The sequence below is a fragment of the Octopus bimaculoides genome, chromosome 6, assembly GCF_001194135.2.
Source record: "Octopus bimaculoides isolate UCB-OBI-ISO-001 chromosome 6, ASM119413v2, whole genome shotgun sequence".
Taxonomy (NCBI): Eukaryota; Metazoa; Mollusca; class Cephalopoda; order Octopoda; family Octopodidae; genus Octopus; species Octopus bimaculoides.
This window is the reverse complement of record NC_068986.1, coordinates 31,497,658-31,521,936: the sequence shown is the minus strand read 5'-3', so window position 1 is coordinate 31,521,936 and position 24,279 is coordinate 31,497,658. Positions and strand designations below refer to the sequence as shown.

General features: G+C 36.6%; 1 protein-coding gene across 1 annotated transcript in view; it reads left to right on the top strand.

Moving 5' to 3' along the window:
• Positions 1-4,641: 4,641 nt before the first annotated feature.
• LOC106869360 (uncharacterized) overlaps positions 4,642-24,279 on the top strand; it is a 29,949-nt gene continuing 10,311 nt past the window's right edge. The window contains exons 1-3 of the mRNA XM_014915081.2: positions 4,642-5,255; positions 20,744-20,859; positions 21,766-21,885. Of these exons, the coding sequence (XP_014770567.1) occupies positions 4,670-5,255; positions 20,744-20,859; positions 21,766-21,885 (822 nt within the window). The 5' untranslated portion in view covers positions 4,642-4,669. The remainder of the gene's footprint in view (positions 5,256-20,743; positions 20,860-21,765; positions 21,886-24,279) is intronic.

Sequence of the window (24,279 nt, the reverse complement as noted above, 5' to 3'; positions counted from 1 at the left end):
CATTATCAATCTTTATAGCTAAATTCAAAGTGAAAAACCTTGAAACAGAGATAAGTAAATATATATAAATTAATACATACATGTGCAGGCATGTATGTATGTGTGTTTACATATACATATGTGTGTATGTGTGTTTACATATACATGTAGGTGTGTGTGATATTTGAGGAGGTGCAGAAAATTTCTTGGCTTTGAGGGTATTTGCAAAAGACCTGATTGGAGGCCCAACCGTCCGAATTCTTTTGCAAGGGTTGGGAAAAATTGAAGGACCACTGCTATGAGTGTGTGGATCTGAGAGGGGAATATGTTGAATAAAATCATAATTAACTGATCCTCCTGTATTTTATTTTACCCAAAGCCAGTAACTTTTCATCTTCCCCCCATATATATATATATATCATCATCATCATCATCATTTAACGTCCGCTTTCCATGCTAGCATGGGTTGGGCGGTTTGACTGAGGACTGGAAAAACCAGATGGCTGCACCAGGCTCCAATCTGATCTGGCAGAGTTTCTACAGCTAGATGCCCTTCCTAACGCCAACCATTCCAAGAGTGTAGTGGGTGCTTTACGTGCCACCGGAACATATATATATATATATATATATATATATATATATGTATGTATGTATGTATGTGTGTGTATGTATGTACATTAATACATGTGTGTGTGTGTATTTTATGTTGTTTTACTCTTTTACTGGTTTCAGCCAAAGGCCGGGGCCATGCTGGAGCACCACCTTTCAGTGTTTTTGGGTGTCCTTTCTGTATTGTCTTTGGTGAAGAAGTGAGCTGAATGCAGCTGCTCTTCTTTTGTGCCTCCAACTGCAATGAGAGTTCACCTGGGATTTCAGATAGAAATTTGTCCAGGTGCTTTTGAAGGTTTCCATGTCTACACCTTGAAAATCTCTGAGGTTTTTTAGCAGGACGTTAAACAGTTGTGGACCCCTGAGACCCAAGCTGTAGCAGTATTGGGACCTTATCCATAATAAAGAAGATGGGATCTTTGGTATTATGCAGTGCCATCCAGTTCGATGGTTTGTATAACTTTTAATTCCAAAGTTGGGTGCTAGACCTTCCATCTCTCCAGGGAGTAGAGCTTCAGTTCTTGTAGTCTCTTACAATAGCTCATCTGTTTCACCAAGTCAATCTTCTTCATGTAGTGGTGCTGGATTGCTTCAAGTTCCGCCACCAGCTTGATGCTCTGTGGCAACCACAGTCGAGAAAAGTAATCTAAGTGACTGAGAACAAAAGTCTTCCATAGGAGTTGCACAGAATCCTTATTTCTGGTTCTGGATGATTCAAGAATCTATCCTCTATGTTGCCATCATGATAATATGTACATGAAATGTTGCATCATTTATCATGTGGATTACCAGATTATGCACCGATTCCAATTGTGGAATTGCACCAGTCTCTAGTTCTATGTATTCCGATTGTGGTCTGTTTGTGGGCTGATATTGGAGTGCTTGAAACTTATCAGCATTGAACTGCATATTATTTTCATCAGCCCATTTGTATATTGCATGTAGGTCATTTTGTAGTTTTTGTATGTCATCAGGGCCCTTGACTGTCTGAGATACTTTTGTATCATCAACATAGCTGGTGAGAGTGGCTGACTGCACAACTGAGGGCATGTTTGAGAGAGCTAGAGGGATTGGCATTAGCAGCTGCTTTCATTGGGTGTGACGGGCAGGGCATGAGTTTTGGACTCAGTACAGCTATGAATTTAGTATATAAAAAATATGAATCATTATGGTTAATTACTGAGAGACACCATCCGCATAAGACACAATAGTTAAGGTAGTGTTAACATATTCAATATGATGAGCATTAATAAAATTTATAAGTGGCAATGGAGAACAACACCAATATTATTTTAATGATTGTGGCAATAGAGGGAGACAATTCCGGACATGTTTCATTCTTAATAGAGCTTCTTGTGAAAGCAACAATGAGGGAATCACTTTGTAGATGTTCAATACTGTGCCCTGGTACACATCGTCATTCAAAATGTATCAGACATTACCAGTAATGTCACAAAGAATGCGGTGTAATAGCCTGAATTTTGATCGTTTCGTGTGGTAGCTAAATTGCCTGCTTTCTTCATTAAGTGTAACGTATCTTCGACTGCGGCATACATATGCATATAAAGTGACCGCCCTGTGCGATCCGCATACTCCACTTTAAACCAATGAAAGACTGACCAGAAACTAGAAACAACATCTAAATTATTATCAAACTCACAAATATGAGTCTTCCCTCCATATACACACAAAATATTAGTTAAAAAAATTTTTTTTTGCAGCCCTTTTGTTATTAAGAAGTGAGAAATTAGGGTTTTTGTATAGGTATAATTCGTCTTTTTTTCGCCATGGTATCACGTAGATTTAACAAAGTTTAAAAGCATCTTAATTATATTAAATATAGCAATTTGCCCGCTCTCCGAAAAAACTGATTTAGTAGATGTATATAATGCTGTACACGAGTAGGCGTCCGCAATCATGTGGCTTCCGAAGATGTCAGAAATTTTAATTTTTACTAAAATCAGTATGGGTACTACTAAAGCAGCACGGTACCGAACGCGCAGTTGCGCGTCCGCGCTAGCTAGTCTTGAGTGGTCGATCCTAACCCTAACCCTAACCCGCGTGTGCAAATGAATACGTGTTTAGGGTTAGGAATAGGGTTAGGGTTAGGGTTAGGGTTAGGATCGACCACTCACGACTAGCTAGCGCGGACGCGTAGTTGACATTGTTGTTAAGTCCCAGATCGTAATCGAAGACATTCTAGTCATTGTTATACCGTCTTTTTATTGTGTCTAAATAAATGAAGATTTTGGCTGACATTTCTAGCAAGACAAGCATCCATGTAGAGGCTGCCGCATTGGCTTTTTATAATTGACGTACTTTATTTGGTGCTGTGTACATAACAATCAGAAAGCTAATCCCGCGTTGGAAGTCTAAGAAACAACGACGGCTGTAATAGGGCCAGTGACATACAGCAGATTAAAAGGGATCAATATTAAGATAAAGATAAATAACCCATGTTTAGTTGAAAGAATAACGAAGAACAATATATTAAGGAAATTATATATTTAATCTAAAAGAACACGAAGTACGACAACATAATTACTAAGGGAGAGCCAATAGTATGTGGGTTAAAGCCCTATGAAAGGAATTACTTACGCCCTATTCAAATTAAGCCCTATAAGGGACCTTGCGCCTTTGATATGGATCAAACCGGCCGGTTTCTGTGTGACTTATTACATTAGAATATGAGTTAATAGGGGTCTCTGTGTCGATTCTCAACCTGCTAGAGATAGCAACCAAATCTCCAAAATCATATCCTATAATCTTAAAAAAAAAGAGATCAGATTGTGTAATGTAGTCATCAATATTCAATAAATAGACAGAATGGCTGGAACACCTTTCAGAAAATCGAAATTTCAACTACATGGTTCCAGGTTCAGTCCCACTGAATGGCACCTTGGGCAAGTGTCATCTGCCGACCAAATCCCTGTGAGTGGATTTGGTGGACGGAAACTGAAAGAAGCTTGTCATGTATCAGGACAATTACACCCCCATAGGACAATACTCCCCCCCCCCCCGACAACTATCCCCTAGCACAATTACCCCATTTGGTTAATTACCCCCTCTCCAGTATATTAAGAAGTTTTGAATCATTTGTTGTCCTCAGGGGTAATTGTCCTGGCGGTGAGGGGGAGGGGTAAATGCCTTAGACTCTGTCATATATGTGAGTGTATCCTCCACCCCATCGCTTGACAACCGGTGCTGGTGTGTTTACGTCCCCAAAGCTAACGGTTCGGCAAAAAAAACACCGATAGAATAAGTAGCAGGCTTCAAAAAAGAAAAAAAAGTACTGGGGTCGATTCGTTCGACTACAAGCCTTCATGGCGGTGCCCCAGCATGGCCGCAGTCTAAGACTGAAATAAGTAAACTGTAAAAAATGTCTTTTTAAATTTATTTTATACGACTGATTTCCCGGAATTTAGAACTCATTTCTTTTTAATTGGTAAGTACTTAAAAACATCTACGAGTACAAAAAGAAAAGAAAAGCATTTCATGATATATTTAAAGATTAATATATATATACATAAATAAAATCCCGTGATTATAATCATAATTTTATTTAAAATTTCCTTATTTACAATACTGCCAGATCACGTTTATTGATAAAACATCAAAAGAAAAATTTAAATAAAACAATAGATTGTCCAAGGAAATTAAATATATAATTTGGTCTGGCCAACCCAACTTTTGCTAATGCCAAATAACCTTTCGACCCATTAAGTTATTCTGGGCAGGTGTCCGTGATCAAACACTAGTTACTGCATCTTAGTAAATGAACTCAGACACCAGGTGTCACCTTGTTATGATATAATATTCACTGTGGATGTACTTGTAAATTAAAGCATATTTATACACGTGTGTGTCTATGCACATACACATATATAGATATAAGTATATAAGAGACAACGCTTAATTATATATATATATATATATATATATAGCTCTGTATGTTTTTAAATTTGTAATTTCTGCCAATTAAATATATATATTACACATGATATGTGTGTTTATATATGTATGTATGTGTGTGTGTATGTATTTGTGACGTAGAGGTCGGTGTGTTTTGTACGTTACAGCGATGCAACATTTCCACCCTTCTTTTGCAAGCAGCCGTCTTTACCTTCTTCCTGGTATATTAAGGCTCAGTGTACACTCCACAAAGACCCCCACCTCTGCCACTGTTAACCGATGTCAATCAATTAATACTAATACGCTTGCGAGGTGGCGGGTTTTGAAAGCTGTCGAACAAGAAAGCGCGGGAGTAGGAGTTCATAAGCGTCGCGCTTCGTGTTATAAGAATAATCTAAGCAACGGAGGTGGTAGTAGTGGTGGTAGAAGCTTTTGTAACGTCGACGGCAGCAGTATTGATATAAGAAGAAGAATACATAGCGGCAGTAGTAATATTTGCCATTGGTGGTGCACATCAGATCGTCTACTCGCTGCCGGTAATATCACCACTAGATCGAGTCCTGCTTGTGTGATTAGCAATCGCCGACTAATTTCGCCAAGTCCATTGCTGCAGTTATTACATCAGCTTCATTCATTTTCGCTCTTCTCTTGCGGTCTGCAGCGACGGCTCTTTTCTTTTCAAACAGCAACTATGTCTACGTACAAAATCACCGAGAAAGGAATCCCCAACACCAAAGACTACAAAATATACTACAGTAAGTGCTTTTACTTCAATCTTACTGTTTAGTAATGATAATAATAATTAAATAGTAATAATTAATTTCATTTCGTATACTTAATTACAGTTCATTTTCATATATCATATAACCTTTTATTTTTGTTCGACTTTTTACCAAGTCACTTAGTTTCCTTCTATCATTTAATCCAACTGTTATATATATTAGTTGTTCATTTGCCTATTTATTTGAAGTAAAATTGCGAATTCTAGATCTAATTTTAATTTCGGTTGACTATGTCCATTTCTGAGGTATTCTGAAAAGTAATAAGATAAAGGTCGTATATCAATTTAGACAGCAAAGGATGGCATAACTTAACGGTAGCCGGCAAAAACTGCTGCTTTAGAACTGGGTTTCACTGCACGTGTCTGATTTCGTATTTCTCCTCTCAATATTTGGATCTACCGTCTTATCAGTGGCATATTCCTATTATTGTCGTTATGAGAATTGGTAGTTCTGTTGTGCCGGCTCTACAGTGAATAATGAGGAACTGCAAGTGCTCTTATTCTCTTGCATTTCTGAGTTCAAATCCTGGCGTAGTCAACTCTTAGCACTGAAACTCGTGAAAACAAAACCAGCAAAAAACTAAACCTTTTAGGATTTAAATGTGATTCGTCCCCTGAAAAACGGATTGATGAAAATGTGTTACGTTGACGCATATCCAAAATGCTTGTGCTTTTGCAAGTAATCGGGATGATTTTGGGACGGAATTTTGGAATAAATATTCCTCGAAGTCCCATATCTTATGGGAAAGGAAAAAAGTTTGGTAGATTTTTACTATTACATCCGTTTCACTTTGACGGTGAAAATTGATCTTCCTATGATTTTTCATGTGCTTTGACCGAATTTGACTATCTTTGTATTCAACGAAAATTACGTTTCCCTTTTTAAGGTTAATTTTTTTTTTTTTTTTTTACATCTTCCCATTTCATACATTTACCTTTTCTATGGGACAGTTATTCCAAAACGACCGGTTTTGCTTGCCATTTAAATGTCTTCAGTTACCTTGCTTCCAGCGATTTATTTTCTTTTTTGTTTCTGAATAATCTATCTTAAGTATTGTGAAACAACCACAACCAAAAGAGTTGCTCTTTCAACTTGGCCTGCAGTTTTATCATCTACTGTACAACTACAGTTTGCCAACACGGAGCTTTCTACGTGGTTGGTCACTCGGCATAACTACAGGGTTTTACTCCCCAGACTTTGGGAGGTCATAACTTTCAGAAAAATGAATATTTTTTAATGAAATTTTCTATACATACAGTATTTACTAGGGCATAACTACAGGGTTTTAAACCCTGTAGTTATGCCACTAGGTCATAGAAAATTTCATTAAAAAATATTCATTTTTCTGAAAGTTATGACCTCCCAAAGTCTGGGGGGTAAAACCCTGTAGTTATGCCGGTCATTCGACCCGCTAGAAATAGTCCTTATCTTTCACAATCTGCACCTTACCTTCTGATTAATTAGATTAATTACCTAATTAATTAGATGATGCAATCCTATTAAAGTTCTAATTAAGACAGGAGGGTCATGGCTAGGCCCCCTTAAGATCGTAGGTCTGCGGGAGTAAGGTTGACTTGGGGGCTAAAAAACGAAAAGCACTAGCATGGGTTATGCTTAGCATCACCGCTAGTAGCATTAGAACTGAATACTTCACTTATCAACGGTTTCCTCATTTGTCAGCAGCAAAGGTGCTCAAATTTTCCCTACTATCGTCTCGAAAGACACACCTGACAATGTAGTCCCAGTAGATCTAAACCAATTAGATACAAGGGTAATTCACATTCACCTAGCGCCACTAATACTCACACGGATACCTTCGTGAAACTATGGTAGACGTTTTAAACATTTAAGTTACCCTGCTCTCAACACACACACACACACCCTGTGTGTGTGTGTGTGTGTAATGGATTTTACACACTCCACGTGTTTAAGCACTTATATAAAACACACACACACACACACACACGCTGGCATCACTGAGGAAAGAAACAATTGACGTTTTAATCATGGTCTCTTAATCTAATCTATATCTTCCTATTGTTTAAAAAGATTTCCTTGAACTAACTTATCTAACATTTGTATGTGTATACATCAACTAGAAAATATTTTTTAAACAAATAATTTCTGTAATTAGAATGTTTCGATATTACGTGGCATCAGGCCTTATACAAAGGACGGCTAAGTCTTTCCCAAGAGCATTAGCAAGTTTAACCGTATTGTGGACGCGGTCCAACGAGCACTTGTGCTTTTAACTGTATCAAATCGATTTGAAGTACTGGGTAACATTTTTGTATTTGTATATTATGCATATGATAGAAATTGGGTAAAAATCACGCTCTCATTGTGTCCATATTCTGTCGTCAAAAAAATTTTCAGACATACAGCGCATGCTTGAATAGCATACATAATATTAATGCAATACACATGTATGGAGATTCAGTTTGTTTGATCAACTGAATAACCCACTTCTGACATACCGTGTAAGTGAGCGAGCATTCCACAAGCATGTTGTACCCTTAACATAATTCTCAGGCAGAATTAAGTGTGACAAGGCTGTACCTTTTGAATTACACGTACAACCACCCAATAGACTTTTATGTAGTTTCCGTCTCCCCAATTTCTCGCAAAGTATAGGTCGTCCTGGGGCTATAAAGACATTTGTCTTTGATGCCACGCACTTGCATCGAAATCAGATCTCTAGGTTGGCGAAGAGAACTTCTTAATCATTCGACCACACTGTACCTACAAAGTAGTATAAATACGTAATTGAAACTTGCGGTCTCATGGAATACAGTTGAGTATGCCGACCCTCTCTTACCTGACAATTAGGGAGTTAAACTGGGTTAGTGTAGAGCACTGGTTTCCAACCCTTTTATTTAAATGAGTTTTCCCCCACAGGCCCCTTTTAATATGCTTATCCTTTTATATATGTAATATATATATATATATATATATATATATATATATGGTACTACTAAAGCCGTACGGTCGCGCGTCCGCGCTAGCTAGTCGTGAGTGGTCGATTCTAGCCCTAACCCTGTCCCTATCCCTAACCCTAACCCGCGTGTGCAAATGAATACGTGTTTAGGGTTGGGGTTAGGATCGACCACTCAAGACTGGCTGGCGCGGACACGCGGCTGCGCGTTCGGGACCGTGCTGCTTTAGCATTTGTGTGGAGCATTGAAGAAAGATTTGAATGGAATTTCTAAAGAAGCAAACCATGTGCTTAGGCTGTCTAGAAAGAATGTTTTATACGTTAAAGAATTCCCGGTTCTGAAGTTTTATCTTCTCTGCACCGGTTTGGGTTATTATTGTAATGACTATTCTGAAGTTTTTCGCTTTCTGTTACATTTAGTTTTTTGTGTTATAATTCTGTTCAAATACTGATGTTTCTATTTCGGCGCAAAGGCCACACATTTGCAGGTGGTGGTAGTAAGAACAAGTGGGTTAACTACAGTCTCCCGTTTAATGTTGTCTTCGTTTCATAAGAATCTCGAGAGTTCTGTGTTTTACGGACAGGAGCTTAAAATGTTTTTGTTCTGCAACCATGCTAGGGCACCACCTTGAAAGGATTAGTCGAACATATCGATCCCAGTACTTATTTTGGTAAATTTTCAGATTAACACCCGCACGATTTTCACTAGGGTGTTAAGGTTTTAGGGTTAGGGAATTCCGTCCCTGACCCTAACCCTAGTGAAAATCGTGCGGGTGTTAATCTGAAAATTTACCCTTATTTTTAAGCCAGTTACTTATTCCATCAGTCTCTTTTCACTAAGATTCAGGGATTAAACAAACGAACATATACACATATATATATGTATCTGTGTTTGTACCAACCACCGCTTGATAACCAATTTTGGTTTGTTTACAGACACAAAACTAGCTTCTTTCAGTTTCTATCTACCAGAGTCACTCACAAAGCTTGGTCGGGCTGGAGCTATAGTGGAAGACACTTGCCTAAGGGACCGTGCAGTGGGACTGAACCCAAAACCACATGGTTGGGAAGCAAGCTTCTTTATACACTTTAATACTTCAAAGTCTCGGATCAGTTCCGATAGAACAAACGTTTGATTAAAGGAGTTTCAGATGCGAATAATTTTGTCTATTCTCCGGTTGTCGTAAATGTATAATTCCTTTTGAATGTGTAAACCCTTGTTCGACTCGATTGAACTGATATATGAGCAACGGCAGCATTCCAGTCTTCACAAATTCCAGTCTTGATTTCAGGCATAGGACAATGTAGTTCTACGTACTCTGCGTATCCTTCTTAAAGATAGTTGTATATGATTTGAGGGAGATTTAACTATTATTTCAAGCAAATGAAGAGATCACCTCCAAACTCTTTCCTTTTCGGTCGTCTATTGCTTTTGTAATATCATTGTGTATGATTTTTAAGTGATTTTACCTGCTTATTTCAGGATTAGGATAATATAGTTCAGCATAACTATAGAAGTGTACCGGACTATTAAATGTTATTTTTAATGAAATTTTCCAGAGAAATGTTTTACGTTTATCGTGATAAAATTTCTTAGGAAACGGGGGTGGGGTGGCGGAGACTCGCATACTTCTGTACAGAAGTGGACCCTCCCCCCCTGTTTCCTCAGAAGTACTTTTAAAATGAAATTTCCCAGAGTGTGTTGAGTACAACTGTCTTGATAAAATTTGGAGGGGGGGGAAATCATAAGCTACAGCATCGAAAATGGAGAATTTAGAAAATTTTTATGAAAAATCCATTTAACAAAATCGCATGTCGTGTGTCCAGGATGGTGGACGATCCTCCAAAAGATTTTTTTTTTCTTCTTTTTTTTCCAATTCCACCCTCTCCCATTTAATTGTAATCTATGCTATCTGAAAAAATGTATTTCTAGGAAATTTCATCAAAAATGTGCATTTTTAAGAAGGTTATGAGGAAACAAAATCGGACACCAAGTATCGGTTCTTTTAAAAGTTAGTTTGGTTCTCTGTAACTGGCAGGGGAAAAAATGCCTTTAATTGTATGTTTGCTCTGTTGGAACTGGCCTGGGGCGAACCAGCTAGAAATATTAACTTTATTTCATAATCCCACCCACCCCGCCAACTCTCAATTTTATGCTCCTTTTCTTGAAACCTTCCTTGGCACATTGAAGAAATTTTGAGTTTCTCATCAAACTAAAGTAACTAGTCTAACCCTTTGGTATTTAAAGTAGTTATATCTGGCTCCAATATTCTACCTGTATTGTGTTCAAGGTGGCCAGATCTGGCAAATCACACCTGACCCACAATGTCAATCATCAAAATCTTGAATCTTCAAGATAATGCAGGATTAATTCAAAATCGTAATCGTCGTTTAACATTCGCCTTCCATGCTGGCATGGGTAGGACGGTTTGACAGGAGCCAGCCAAGCAGAAGTCTGCACCAGATTTCTGGGACTGTTTTGGCAGGATTTTTACAGCTGGATGTGTTTCCTAACACCAACCACCCAGCAGAGTGGACTGAAATGTAAATGAATGAACATTCATTACATTTGACAAAATAATCTGAATGCTAAAGGGTTGAAACTGAAAGACAAGGAAACCAGCAACTGCAGTTGTATAATTTTTTTCTTGCTCCCCCACCACTATCTGCAAATATGTGTGAGAATGGAGTGTAACTTATGTTCTTATATTTGTATCCTGGTTTGTGAAGGTTTTCATGTGAATCGTATGGGAGGTGTGGGCAGAGAAGCTCTTTTGTTGGCTAATAGCTTGTGATAGGTAGCATGATCTGAAAAGGGAATGCTAAAGATTTGCAATCATTGAAGAGAGATGTGTCAAGTATTATTAAATTTTTAAATATCTGAGTTAAGTTATTGTTAATATTAATTATAATTTTTTGGACTATTAACCTCTTCATGAATGATGAAGCATTTAAAAAAAAAAATTCTAGATCTCTTCTGTATTGTCTTGATGAACAAAGATCAAACTGATTGAAACATGGTGTAGATGTAAATCGTGAAAAAAATGTTTCAGCTTTTAAAGACAAAGTGGGGAAAATTGACAGTCAAATGTGATTCAGCTGAATGTGACAAATTTGCATAGAATATGTGAGCAGGGAAAACAGCTGTGTGTGTGTGTGTGTGTGTGTGTGTGTGTGTGTATGCACTGCAACTGTTTTAGTATAGACATGGTTTTCAGTTTACAGCTAAAATTTTAAATTAAAATTTTGTTAGCCCATCATAAATTCCATTTTAAATTTATATGAAATATATGGTTGAAGCCAAAGAGCTAAATGTCAATTTTAAAATTTTCACTATAAATAAAAAGCTACAACTTTGTAGTATTTAATATGTATGTTGTTCTTTAATCTCAGGTTGCCTCTATCAAATAAACCTATGGTTGAAAGGTATTCCACCTGTGACAATCCCATCTTTTGTGTTCCAAACACAGTATATATAAAACCACAATAATCAATGCCTTTTTTTTTTTTTTTTTTTTAAAGACGCCTGACTGGCCCTCGTGCCTGTGTCACATAAAAGCACCCACTACACTCTCGGAGTGGTTGGCGTTAGGAAGGGCATCCAGCTGTAGAAACTCTGCCAAATCAGATTGGAGCCTGGTGCAGCCATCTGGTTCACCAGTCATCAGTCGAATCGTCCAACCCATGCTAGCATGGAAAGCGGATGTTAAACAATGATGATAATAGGGTATGACTTGAAAATTTGGCTGCAGTTTCTAGTAAAGACAATGTAGAAGTTCTCATTGACTTGTTTGTATGTGTGATTTAATAAGGTACAAATTGGTAAAAGTCACTGGTAACAAACAGTCTTTACCAATTAAGGCTCAGTTTGTATTCCTTTCTTCCAGAAAGGCATTAATATCACAATACATCCATGTTTTTTAAAATATATTTTTGTCTTGCAGAGGTGTAAATGTCTGTAACTTTTGCAGTATCAGCTGCATCAACCTCACTTATCTGGGAGAGTTTGCGAAAACCATAGCACATCTTTCTCCAACTTAAATATCATTTAATGTCGGTTTTCCATGCTGGCATGGGTTGGACAGTTTGACCAGAGCTGATAAAGCTGGTGGGGGGGGGGGTGAAACCAGGCTTCATTGCCTGTTCTGGCATGGTTACTACAGCTTTTTTTTTTTGTGCTTATTAGAAATAATTAACTCATTATTATTCAGATTACTCTATTAAATATAGTTCTTATTTATTCATATTGGTTTGAATTAATCCTTCATTATCTTGTTACTTCAAGATTTCAATGTGATTATTTTAGAATGACATTGTAGGGTAGGTGTGAGTCCAGATTTGGCCGTTTTAAATATTAAGCCAGCAGAATATTTGGACTTGTTATGCCTAAAAATTTCATTCATAGACCCAGGAAGATGTGGGGCAAGCTGGTGAGATATGATCTTTGGTTGCTGAGCTTCACAGAAGCAATGACAAGTGACTGAGACTTTTGACAATTTGCTGTGCATGAGAAGACCCATCAATCTAAGTGAATCACCATTGCTAGTGCTGGTGACATGTAAAAGCACTTAGTACACTCTGTAAAGTGGTTGGCATTGGGAATGGCATCCAGCCATAGAATCCATGCCAAAACAGAAGACTGGAGCCTGGTGCAGCCCTCTGGTTTAATAGCTCCAGTCTAACCCATGCCAGCATTTAAAACATGTTAAATGATGAATTCCACATCCTTAATGCTCAAAATCAACTTGGATATTTATCAACCCTTTGGATAGCCATGTAGACTCTCACCTCCAGAAATCAATACTGACTGCTTTGTCTGGAAAAGAGTGGTTTTAAAACTACATGCTGCAATGTATTAACAAAAGAATCTGCCATGAAACATTAAGCTCACATTACTCAGGTATGCTACAAAAATAAAATATTTTCGCTCTGTAAAAGATATGGTACAAAACTTGCTTATATTTCTCAGGTGTTTTGTGAAAACCATGAATTATTTTTTTTACAAAAAAAAAAAAAAAAAAAAAAAAAGGCCAACACTGTAAAATATCAAAGCAACATTTTAAATATTGAAAGATATTTCCTAAAACATGAAGTTCTCAAGGTGTGCCATGAAAATAATAGTTATGCTACAATTGTAACTTTGAAAGATCTGTACTTTGATAGCCTGTCTGACCCATGCCAGAATGGAAAGCAGATGTAAAATGATAGTTTAAAGAAATGTTTTTAAAATCCCACATAGTACGACGCTCCTGTTTCTCAAGTGTACTATGAAGATAAAATTATATATCCTGTTTCTCATAGTTAGCTACGCTTCATTGAAAAAAAAAAATTAACTGTTGATATTAACTGCTTTTATATTTATTGGTTAAAAATGGATTTTCAAATTGATTTTTCTTTGACTTTATGCACAAAGTATAGCAAAATATTTTAATTTTTGCTAAAAGTGTAAGCGTGGATATGTGGTTAAGAAGCTTGCTTCCCAACCATGCGGTCTTGGGTTCAGTCTCACTGTGTGGAACCTTGAGCAAATATCTTCTATAGCCCCAGGTCTACCAAAGCCTTGTGAGAGGACTTGGTAGACAGAAACTAGAAGAAACCTAGTCTTGCTTATTTACAATCACATGATGTCATCACTCGTACAAGTGAAGTTGTTCATTTCCAGTCTTCTGTAAAAACAAAAAGAAAAAAACATCTGGTCATAGGAAATATTGCTTGGAAGTATATAAGTTGGTGACTGGAAGAGCATCCTGCTGTAGAAAATCTGCCTCAACAAATTCTAATTCATGCAAGCATGAGAAAATGGATATCAAATATTTATGATAAAGGGTACTATGGAGGGACGGGCGAAAGTAAATACCTTGTTGCTGAGTTATTTATGTCGGATGTGTAAATGTTTGAGTGGTAATTGTTTGTATGATGAAAGACGTTCTTGTGAGAGACAAAGTAATGTGAGTTATGTAGTATGTTGTCTTGTTATTTGTGTATTTGCATTCTGATCTGAATGATGTTGGTTTATTTGTTGTGTAAATAGATCTTGTCAAAATATTCTTGGCTATATCCTGTATACTCTCCCTACTCAGTCGAGGCAATTGTCACTTTTCCCTAGATAGTTAAATAAAAAATAAAACAAAAAAAAATATCCTGTTTTATTCCACTCCATGAAGCATAACATCATTTGAAAGGTGGGGTTTAAAACATGTTTACTTAATTTGTTGGCTAAGAGGGGGAAGCGTCCTAAATTTCTTGCAGGCTGTCCCAGATTGATGTACTTGATATTCAACCTTGGTGTCTGTAAGAAAAACTTGGAGGGAACTGAGAGTGGACTTTCTACTAAAAGTACTCAAAGACCAAGTGATGGTATTGAACTGGGCACTGTTAGTCTTGGTCTCTCTCTTTTCTCTTCCTTTGTGTGTCTTTTTCTCTTCTCGTATATATGTGCATGCATGCTTACACTTTGCGTTTCTTTTATCTTACTTTATCTGCCTGTCTGTGTGTTTGTGTATTTCTGTCTATTATATAATCTGTTTAAGGGGGGGGGGGGAAGATACTGTCAATAAACTTCTCTGGCCTTCTCAGACATTGGGTGGAGGGGAAACAAGATAACTGAGTGAACTTAGTACAGTTTATCTTGAGTGGTCGTAGGTTAGTGTTTTGAAACGGAAAACCTGGACAGGAGGACATACATCAGGCGAGGTCAAGGCGCCCTTATTGCCATTGTAAACCAGTGCAATTTTGATAATGATTAAGTCACTAGTTAGTATGTCTCCATGATTACATCCTGCTAGCTGAGGTAGATTAGTATTCAGAACATAGAATACGTGAAAGGTCCAGAACAAAGAATATGTGAAAGGTTCCATCATTAGCTTGTATCGTTATCTTTAGATAATGACACAAGCTAATGGACATTTCAAGTGCTCACTTGCCTGTCAGAAATCGTAGCTGAATTTTCTCTGTAGCACATTCTACAGAAGGTACACTGATTAATGAAATCTTGCATTGCAACTGTGACCATCTTAAATTTGAAATGCTAAGTTTGATCAGGGTTGAAATGGCACCAAACAACTAATAACAGTGAAATTGTTTCTGTGGGCAAAGACAGCTGGTTTGTCTTTGAGATAATTTGTTTTGTCAGATTCATCCTTGATGATTGTGTGTGTGCATGTAGATAACGGGGAGAGAAAGTCTTTATCGCTTAACCCTTTTAATAGCAACCCATTTGAGACCGTCCCTAGTTCTATGGTATATACTTTTTGTTTTAAAGAGATTTAAATTAAAATCTTCCATCAAAATTTTATGTAAATTTAAGTTCTAAGCACAAAGTTTAATGATTTTTAATAAATCCTGCACATTTTTCAAAATTAATTAAAAGGGAGGCAGTGTATATCAACAGAAATATGGTAACAAAAAGGTTAAACAAGGTCCTTAATGTGAAGATTATCTCTGATTTGTAATCTCATTGCAATCGTGTCTAGTTCCTAAGTGTGTTATGTGAACATATGAGAAAGAAAAAAAAACTCAAGTGTCCAACTCAATCTTATTGAGTTAGCCTATGATCAAAGATGTTCATACAATAATCTTCCAGTTTTATATATATATATATATATTTATTTATTATGGGCCCAGTTTCCCGGTTTCTATGGTGTATGTGTTCCCCCCAGCTGGACGGGACGCCAGTTCATCGCAGCGTTACTCAAGAAAGAGTGAGAGAAAGTTAGAGCAAAAGAGTACAACAGAGGTCGCCACCCCCACTGCCGGAGCCTCAACAATATCCAGTGTCTGATTCACAAGCTTCCCATACCTTGATCCCCATTTAGTGGGTTTGGCAGGCATGCACTGCCGAAAATGTACTCTGCCCTTATAGCCTATCCTGGTTTCATCTCACTTCCAATACTGTAATCAACAGCAACAAAAGAACATGGAAACACATAAATGTTGAAAAAAAAAACAATGTGGTCTAAACAGTTTCACAGTATTTATTCTTGAATAAAGGCGGGAAAGGCTTCATTTTGCATTATCTCAAAGCTACGAGAATTCAATAAAGTGATTTTATTTTTTTAGCGATTTCGTAGAGGAGTCAGATATGGCCAGCTTTGGCTAGTTTGAACAAATAAAGGAGAATTAATTTTGGCCGGTTTGAACACTAAAGGGTTAACATTGTTTTTTCTTTTGTTATAGTGTGCCTTGAGATATTTTGCTACTGTTTCTAGCAGGCTAAGTTACCACTTGTTTATTCAATATGGTTTATTTACTTGTCAGTCTTTTGATTTGTAAGGAGACAAAAAAAAGTGAGAGGGGGGTGGGGACAGTGAAACAAGAGTATTTCAAAGTCTAGAATATGGTAAACTTTTGAACTTCTTCCGATTTTTATATTTGTATAACGTAAATTTTTTTCTCTCCTCCCCCAATATATAATATCTTTTATATCAAAACACAGTTGGTGTGGTATATAAACAAGTTATTGTTTGACCTGGGATTAACCTGGATTAAGTGACTTTATAATCAGACAGTCCAGCAAGCAATGACTGTCCATCCCTTTTTTTTTCCCCAGGGGCTACCTGCTCAATGAATTCTTTATTTTAAGTGTTATAATTTGAAAGAAATTTTGCTATTTCTTATGGTTCAAGCAACTGTTTCTAAGTTCAAATTCTAATCTGTTTTAATTAACCCTTTACCGTTCAAACCGGCTCTATTTGGTCCAAATATTCTGCCTATTTCAGTTCAAACTGACCAGATCCGACCACTTACACCTGCCCTATATCTCAGAATGGAAATTATGCCAAAATGATACTGCAAGGAGTTTTACCCCACCCTCTGACAGTTCTGCCAATCCAGTTCTCTAGAATGGCATTTCTTTCTTTCTTTTTTTTTTCCACATGATTTCCCAAGTGATGACTGTTCTAACATGGGAGATAATCATTTCTTCATATAATGAGGCAGGATTAAGAATTTGAATTAGAAATGAAAGGATTTTGAGGAAATCAATGCATAAGATTCACATATTTAATGTTTTTGTTTATTTATGAAGTTCTTGCAGCTTTGGAGAACAATATCCTTCTAGTTCTATTAATACAAACCCTCTTTATTTAACCTGTAAGCATTTAAACAGCCATATCCAGCTGAAATATTCTACTTGTTTTATGTTAAAACTGCCCTGATCCAGCCTCTCTAACCTATCCTGCAATGTCATTCTAAAATTAAGCAATGACAGATTACTTCAAAACAATGTGAATAAATAAACGTTACATTTGACAGAATAATCTGAATGCTGAAGGGTTAAGCATTCATATTTGAATTAATATACCCGTCTTCTTAATTTTATTTAAGAACCTTTTAATGTACCAAACAGCTCAGTATAAAAGGGATTTTACTAAACCCTACAAAGTTCTTGATTATTTTCAAAATTAATGAAAGTAATATTTAAAGTGGAAACTGTATGGAAACCTGTTTGTGTTTGTTTCTCTGCATGTCTCCATATTGATACTGCTTGGGTTGTGGTGATGCTTATGTTCCACATAAACAATGTATTCCAGTTTGATATGTGGAATAGTGATGTCAGGAAGGGTGGCATCTAGCCTCAAGAATCCATGTTACCATGGAAAAAGCAGATTTAAAAATGGTGAGGATAATGTTCCAAATATCAATCAAATCAATGCAAAAATTACTTTAATAAATTTGTCAGAATTCTTGATTTGTTTTCAAAATTAATTGGAACTCACAGGCCATCCATTTTCAATAGAAATATGGTCTTGAGAACCTTGTGAGCATTTTCTTTGTAGTTTAGGATTATGAAGGTGCATGGCTTAGTGGCTAAGGTGTTGGGCTTACAGTCATAAAGTCATGGGTTCAATTCCCAGACCAGGCAGTGCTTTTTCTTTAGCAAGGTCACTTTATTTTGTGTTGCTCCAGTACATTCAGCTGAAAATGAGTACCAACACACTAATACCTCTCATCTGTCCGTTTGCAAGTACATCGGCACCTAAAACAATTATATCACCATAGGCACCTAAAAACAATTATATCACAGAGTTATATGTACTTGTGAATGGCAGGTACGACCTGGTTTTTACTAATTTAAGCATTTGTTGTCGGAACATGTGATTTTTGTAAAATCATTTTAAAAAACTTATACCTTCTTAAACCTAACTTTTCTATGTGATAAGGATGGTACCTCTTATTAGTAATGCAGACTGACACAAGTAGAAGTACATATGCTTTGTCTGAAACAGTTCTATTAATGGTATTTCTCATGACCTTGTACTCATAATATACATCAGTATGTCTACATCAGACTTTAAAGCCTGATATAAAATGGTATTTATCTTGAGATTTTTCACCTTTTTCTTAACTGATTGTATATCAGCTTTTGTAGCCTTGATTTGAGTGGATTCATACGCCATCATAATCAATTTGTCCTTATCTATAAGGAAGTAACTTTTAGTGTACCATATAGATTACCTGTGGACTTTTGTTCTCTTGGTCTGTCAGTTAAATTGCTCTCTTATTTGTTAATATATTTTGGATATTATTATATATTATTGGCCTTGCCTTAGTTTATTAATTCTTAAAATAAATACAATCACATGAAGTCATACTTTGGATAATTACTTTAAATAATGACAATTTTTCAGTTGGTCCAAGCCATCTTGGATGATGACTCAAGATGAACTTTATAAAAATGTGAGAAAATAAGCAGATATTGAACCAAAAAATAAAATTTGCTACTTATTGATCTTCTTCAGAAGGCCTACATTAATCCTTACTTATTAAGAGGTTATTTTAAAATTTTAGTATTCATTACTAATCTCATGAAGTATTTTTCTGAGAAAAGTGTTTATAGAAAAACAGTACATTTGCTGACATCAACATTGAAAGAAATAGTTTAAATGCTACTTATGAAAGGTTGCTAGAGGGAGGGAGGGAGAGACTACCATGAGTAGACTTAACACAAGGACCAGTTCTTGATTTTGACAGCTGTACAATCTAAAGGGCAATTAATATGAAGTTGTGGAAAGCAACTGGATCGTCATGGATGGATAGTTGTTAAAATGCTAAAAATATCTGGTTGAATTAGGACAGTTAAACAGATAGTACAGGGAGACGACATACCTAATGATTGTTTGAGAAGTATCACCAACTGTGGCAAAAGAGATGATCTAACAAACACCATGGTATCAAATCTAAGGTATAAGAATAAGTTAGACATTACAAAGAAAATTAGCTTTGATGCAGTGCAGTTTTTGAGTTTGTGTTAGAACAGGGCACCATTAATGCCTCTTCCCTGTGACATTGCTACAAAAGTTCTTAGCTTAGAACCAGCTACGAGAGGACTTTGGTTAGGCAACATGCTCTGTAGTCTGGTGGTTGCTGAGGAAACTTGTAGGTGAATGGCTTGAGATCTCTATAAGCCATGTACAGAGATGCTGTCAATAAATAAGATGAGCATTAGCAAAGAAGTCAGTGAGGAATCTAGTTTGCAATATCTGAAATAAACTTGACTGCTCTCACAAACATTCATACTAAGAATGAACCTGACCACTCTCAAAAATGAAGTTAAAAAAAAACATGAAAAATAATCCAGAATCCTTGTCTGGTACTGGATCGATCCCAAAATCTAATCAGTTCATGCTAGTCATGGGGCCAAACATCATCCGAATCCATCCAGCAGTTTTTGAGATATCTTATCCACGGACAAACAAACGAACAAACATGACTGAAAACAACACTTCTGCCCTTTGCTAAGGGGGCGGTAATAATTGTTACCAGTGATACATTACAGTATATGACACTTTTTTTTTTCTCCAAATTTTGCATGATTTTCAAGTAATTCTGAAATTCCAAGTTCACTTCAGAATTACATCTTTTCATCCTCTATAGCCTGTTGAAATAGATCAAATCTAGCATTCAGATTCTGTCAAATGTAAATCTTATTTATTCACATTGTTTTGAATTCATCAAATATATTTCTACATTCAAGCGAGATCGTTGCCAGTGCCGATGGACTGGCTCCTGTGCAGGTGGCACGTAAAATACACCATTTCGAGCATGGCCTTTGCCAGTACCGCCTGACTAGCCTTCGTGCTGGTGGCACATAAAAGCACCCACTACAATCTCGGAGTGGTTGGAGTTAGGAAGGGCATCCAACTGTAGAAACTGCCAATTCAGATTGGAGCCTGGTGTAGCCACCTGGTCCACCAGTCCTCAGTCGAATCGCCCAACCCATGCTAGCATGGAAAGCAGACGTTAAACGACGAAAAAAAAAAAATCAGATTTGATGGTTTGATGATGTGATTGTGCATTTTTAGAATATTGTTTGATGACATTGTGTTGAATTAGGTCAACATAACACTTATAAAAAAGATATGTTGGTCATGACTGGAGTGTCTGCTTGTTCAGGATTGGCTTAAAGCTAAACAACGGTAACAACACTATAAATTGTGTCAGTCATACGAGCTTGAACCTTGTGTGATTTCTATATGAGATTTTTTACTTAATAATCCAAAGCCTTAAATTTCTGTCTATTCTTCAGGTGGTCCTAATGGCATCATTTCACCATTCCATGATATTCCTTTATATTCAAATACAAGCAAGACTGAGTTTAATATGGTTGTTGAAATTCCACGATGGACAAACCACAAGATGGAGGTAGGTTGATTTATAGAATTTTTTTCCCCTTCAACTAGATTTTGTTTTAGGCATTTATCACAGTTTGTCTTTTTTTTTTTTGACTTTTACTTGTTTCACTCAATGGACTGCAGTCGTACTTGGGGACCACCTTCAAGAGTTTAGTTGAATAAATTGACCCCAGTATTTTTCAAGTCTGGGACTTATTTTGTTGGTCGCTTTTACGGAACTAAGTTATGAGGATATAAACAAACCAACAATGATTGTCAAGCAGTGATGGTGAGGGAACAAATGCAAAAGCACATGTACACATTTGACGGGCTTCCATGCAGTTTCCATCTACCGAATTCACTCACAAGGTATTAGTCATATTGGGACTGTAGTAGAATGTACTTACCCAAGGTGCCATGCAGTGGGACTGAACCTGAAATTACATGCTTTACAAAGCTTGTTAACCACATGCCTGTTTATGTTTGTTAATTTTTGTTGAATTGTCATATTGGTGCCATGGTAGAATGTACATCTAAACTGTAATATTCTTGGTGTTAGAAAAGGCATCCAGTTATAAAAACGATGCCAAATATGAAAACATGAGATGATGTCCATGACTCCTTGAAGTGAGTGCTAGCTCTAAATAAAAAAACTCTAAAAAAAAAAAACTAGTATTTTGAAGACCTGTACAACTGGTGCTAGTATATAAAAGCAGGTATATAATGATATTGCATAAATATCTGCTTTTCAATGCTTGTATAGGTCAGACAATTCATTGAAGCCATTTTTCTACAGCTGTATGTTCTTTCTGTTGTCTACTTGGAATTGTTTTCAAGCAAAGTAATATTTTCCCAGACATCCTTCCATGGAAGATTGGAAAAAAATTGTTACATTCTCGTAAAAGTTTACAAATTTATTTAATTTTTTTTTTTATAGATCTGCAAAGAGGATCTGATGAATCCCATCAAACAAGATGTTAAGAATGGCAAAGTGAGATTTGTGAAGAACCTTTTCCCTCACCATGGTTATATCTGGAACTATGGAGCATTTCCACAGGTAAATGGAAAAGAAAACTAAGGTTTTTATTTCATTACACCATTTTAAGTTTTAAAATAGCATAATGTCCTCACTCTGCCCCCCCCCCCTCTTTTATTTTATTTTTTGTTTATTAATCTGCTTGAAATTACCTGAACTAAACTGCTTGTAATTTCTCATTGCATGAATATTGAGATTTCATTTGGTAAATACCAATATAATGTACAGATAAAGCAACAAGCTGGCAGAATTATTAGCTGGGCAAAATGCTAGGCAGCATTTGTCTTGGTTTCATCATCTGGCTTTGTTTTGGAGGATGCAACATAACCATCCTTCTGTAAAAAATTTTTTTTCGTCTAGCAACTGTATTGCGTTCAGTTTTTACCAGCTATAGAAGGGCTTGTTTGCATGAGGCCACTCTGCCTTAAATACACTGCCTGGCCATGAATCCTTGACCCCTGATGAAGTTATAATGGTGCAATCATAACCTATGACATATCTAGGGTGTTTTTTAAGCCTGGTGAAGCCCATTCCTATTTAAGTGTGACTATGAATGATTTTTTAGAGAGAGATGGGGTGGGGGGAGATAAAGGAAGAGAGATGGTGGGAGATTAAAGGGAGAGAGATGGTGGGGGACACAGATGAATCGATCTCAGTACAGGTACTTTGTTTTTTAAAAACTCAAAGGTATTGTTGACCTTCTCAATATTTGCATTTGATAGAAAAAGCCAGAATGAAAACTGATGCCCTTGTGACTCAGTCAATTCATATGTACACTTATATTAAAGAAGAAATGTTAAGTAGCTATTAGAAGATCCAAAGAGATTTATTATAAGACATTCATCAATAAGCTATTTAAGACTTATTACAAACTTTAGCTCATTATTAATAATGCGGTCTTTACATATTCAATCTGCTTTATCCCTTTCATCTATTTTATACTCTGTTCTTATTCACCTTGCAATCTCCTCATTAGTCTTTCATAAAATATTGATTGATGAAGGATTAAACTGACTTAATTCCATTGCATTGATTCATCTCTCCTTATTCTCAACCCTTATCGATTGATTGTTCAGTTTTGTGTCCTTAACTCTATTCAGAAAGAAAGCTGTTACGTCTTTTATAAATTGTCTGTTTGGCTGTCTCTTTTTTTGTCTCTCTTCTCCAGGTTTCTTTTCTTTACATACATGTGTAAACATGTACTTAGTGTTTGCACTTGTGTGTATATATTCACATGTACCTCTCTATATAAGTTTGTGTGTGTATAACAGACGCGGGTGTAGCTGTGTGATTACGAAGTTTGCTTTGCAACCATGTGCTTTTGCTTTCAATCTCAGTGCTTGGCACCTTGGGCAAGTGTCAGCAGCTGTTGCTCTGGGTTGACCATAGCCTTTTGAGTGGATTCACTTGATGGAAACTAAAAGAAGTCCATGGCACGTAAAATACACCATTTTGAGCATGGCCATTACCAGTACCGCCTGACTGGCCTTCGTGCCGGTGGCATGTAAAAGCACCCACTACACTCTCTGAGTGGTTGGCGTTAGGAAGGGCATCCAACTGTAGAAACTCTGCCAAATTAGATTGGAGCCTGGTGTAGCCACCTGGTTCACCAGTCTTCAATCAAATCGCCCAACCCATGCTAGCATGGAAAGCAGACGTTAAACAACAATGATGATGATGATGTTACTGTCATACAAAGTGTTATCTGTTTGCAGACATAGAAATTATGAAGGAAGGTTTTAATTTATATCACATTTTCATAGAACCAGGGATTGGTATTGAATGTTTTAAAACAGAATGATGGGAGTGACTTTATTATTTTATAAAAAGCACCTAGCACACTCTGTAAAATAGTTGGCATTAGGAAGGGCATCTAGCTGTAGAAATCCAGCTAAATCAGACTGGAACCAGGTCCAGCTCCCCTGCTTACCAGCTCTGGTCAAACTGCCCAGCCCATGCCAGCATAGAAGATGGATGTTAAATGATGATGATGATATCAACAGCTCTGTAACCTTTTGGATTGTTGTTCACTGAAGCTGATTCAGTTTTCCTATTTTCTCTTTTGTGCACCTCCCTTTGATTTGTGTTATCTATTGCTTACTTTCTTCCAATTTATCTAAGTCTTTTCATTCAATCCCATTAAAGCTACTTAAACTGCAATCTTCAAGACTCAATCCCTTGGTTTTTGAATTTATATCTGAATTTTTAGTTTACAATTAATTCAGCTTGGTTTAATGTTTGCTTCAGTTCCATTAAATCTAGTGGATTTTTTTTTTGGTTTGTCAATGAAACAAAGTGAGTTATTGATTAAATGAACAATGGTCAGCCATGTCACATTGTTGTTGCATATAGAGATTTTATGAATGAATGATTTGATCTTTTGTGTTTCTATGCTGTTATCTGTCTATATATATA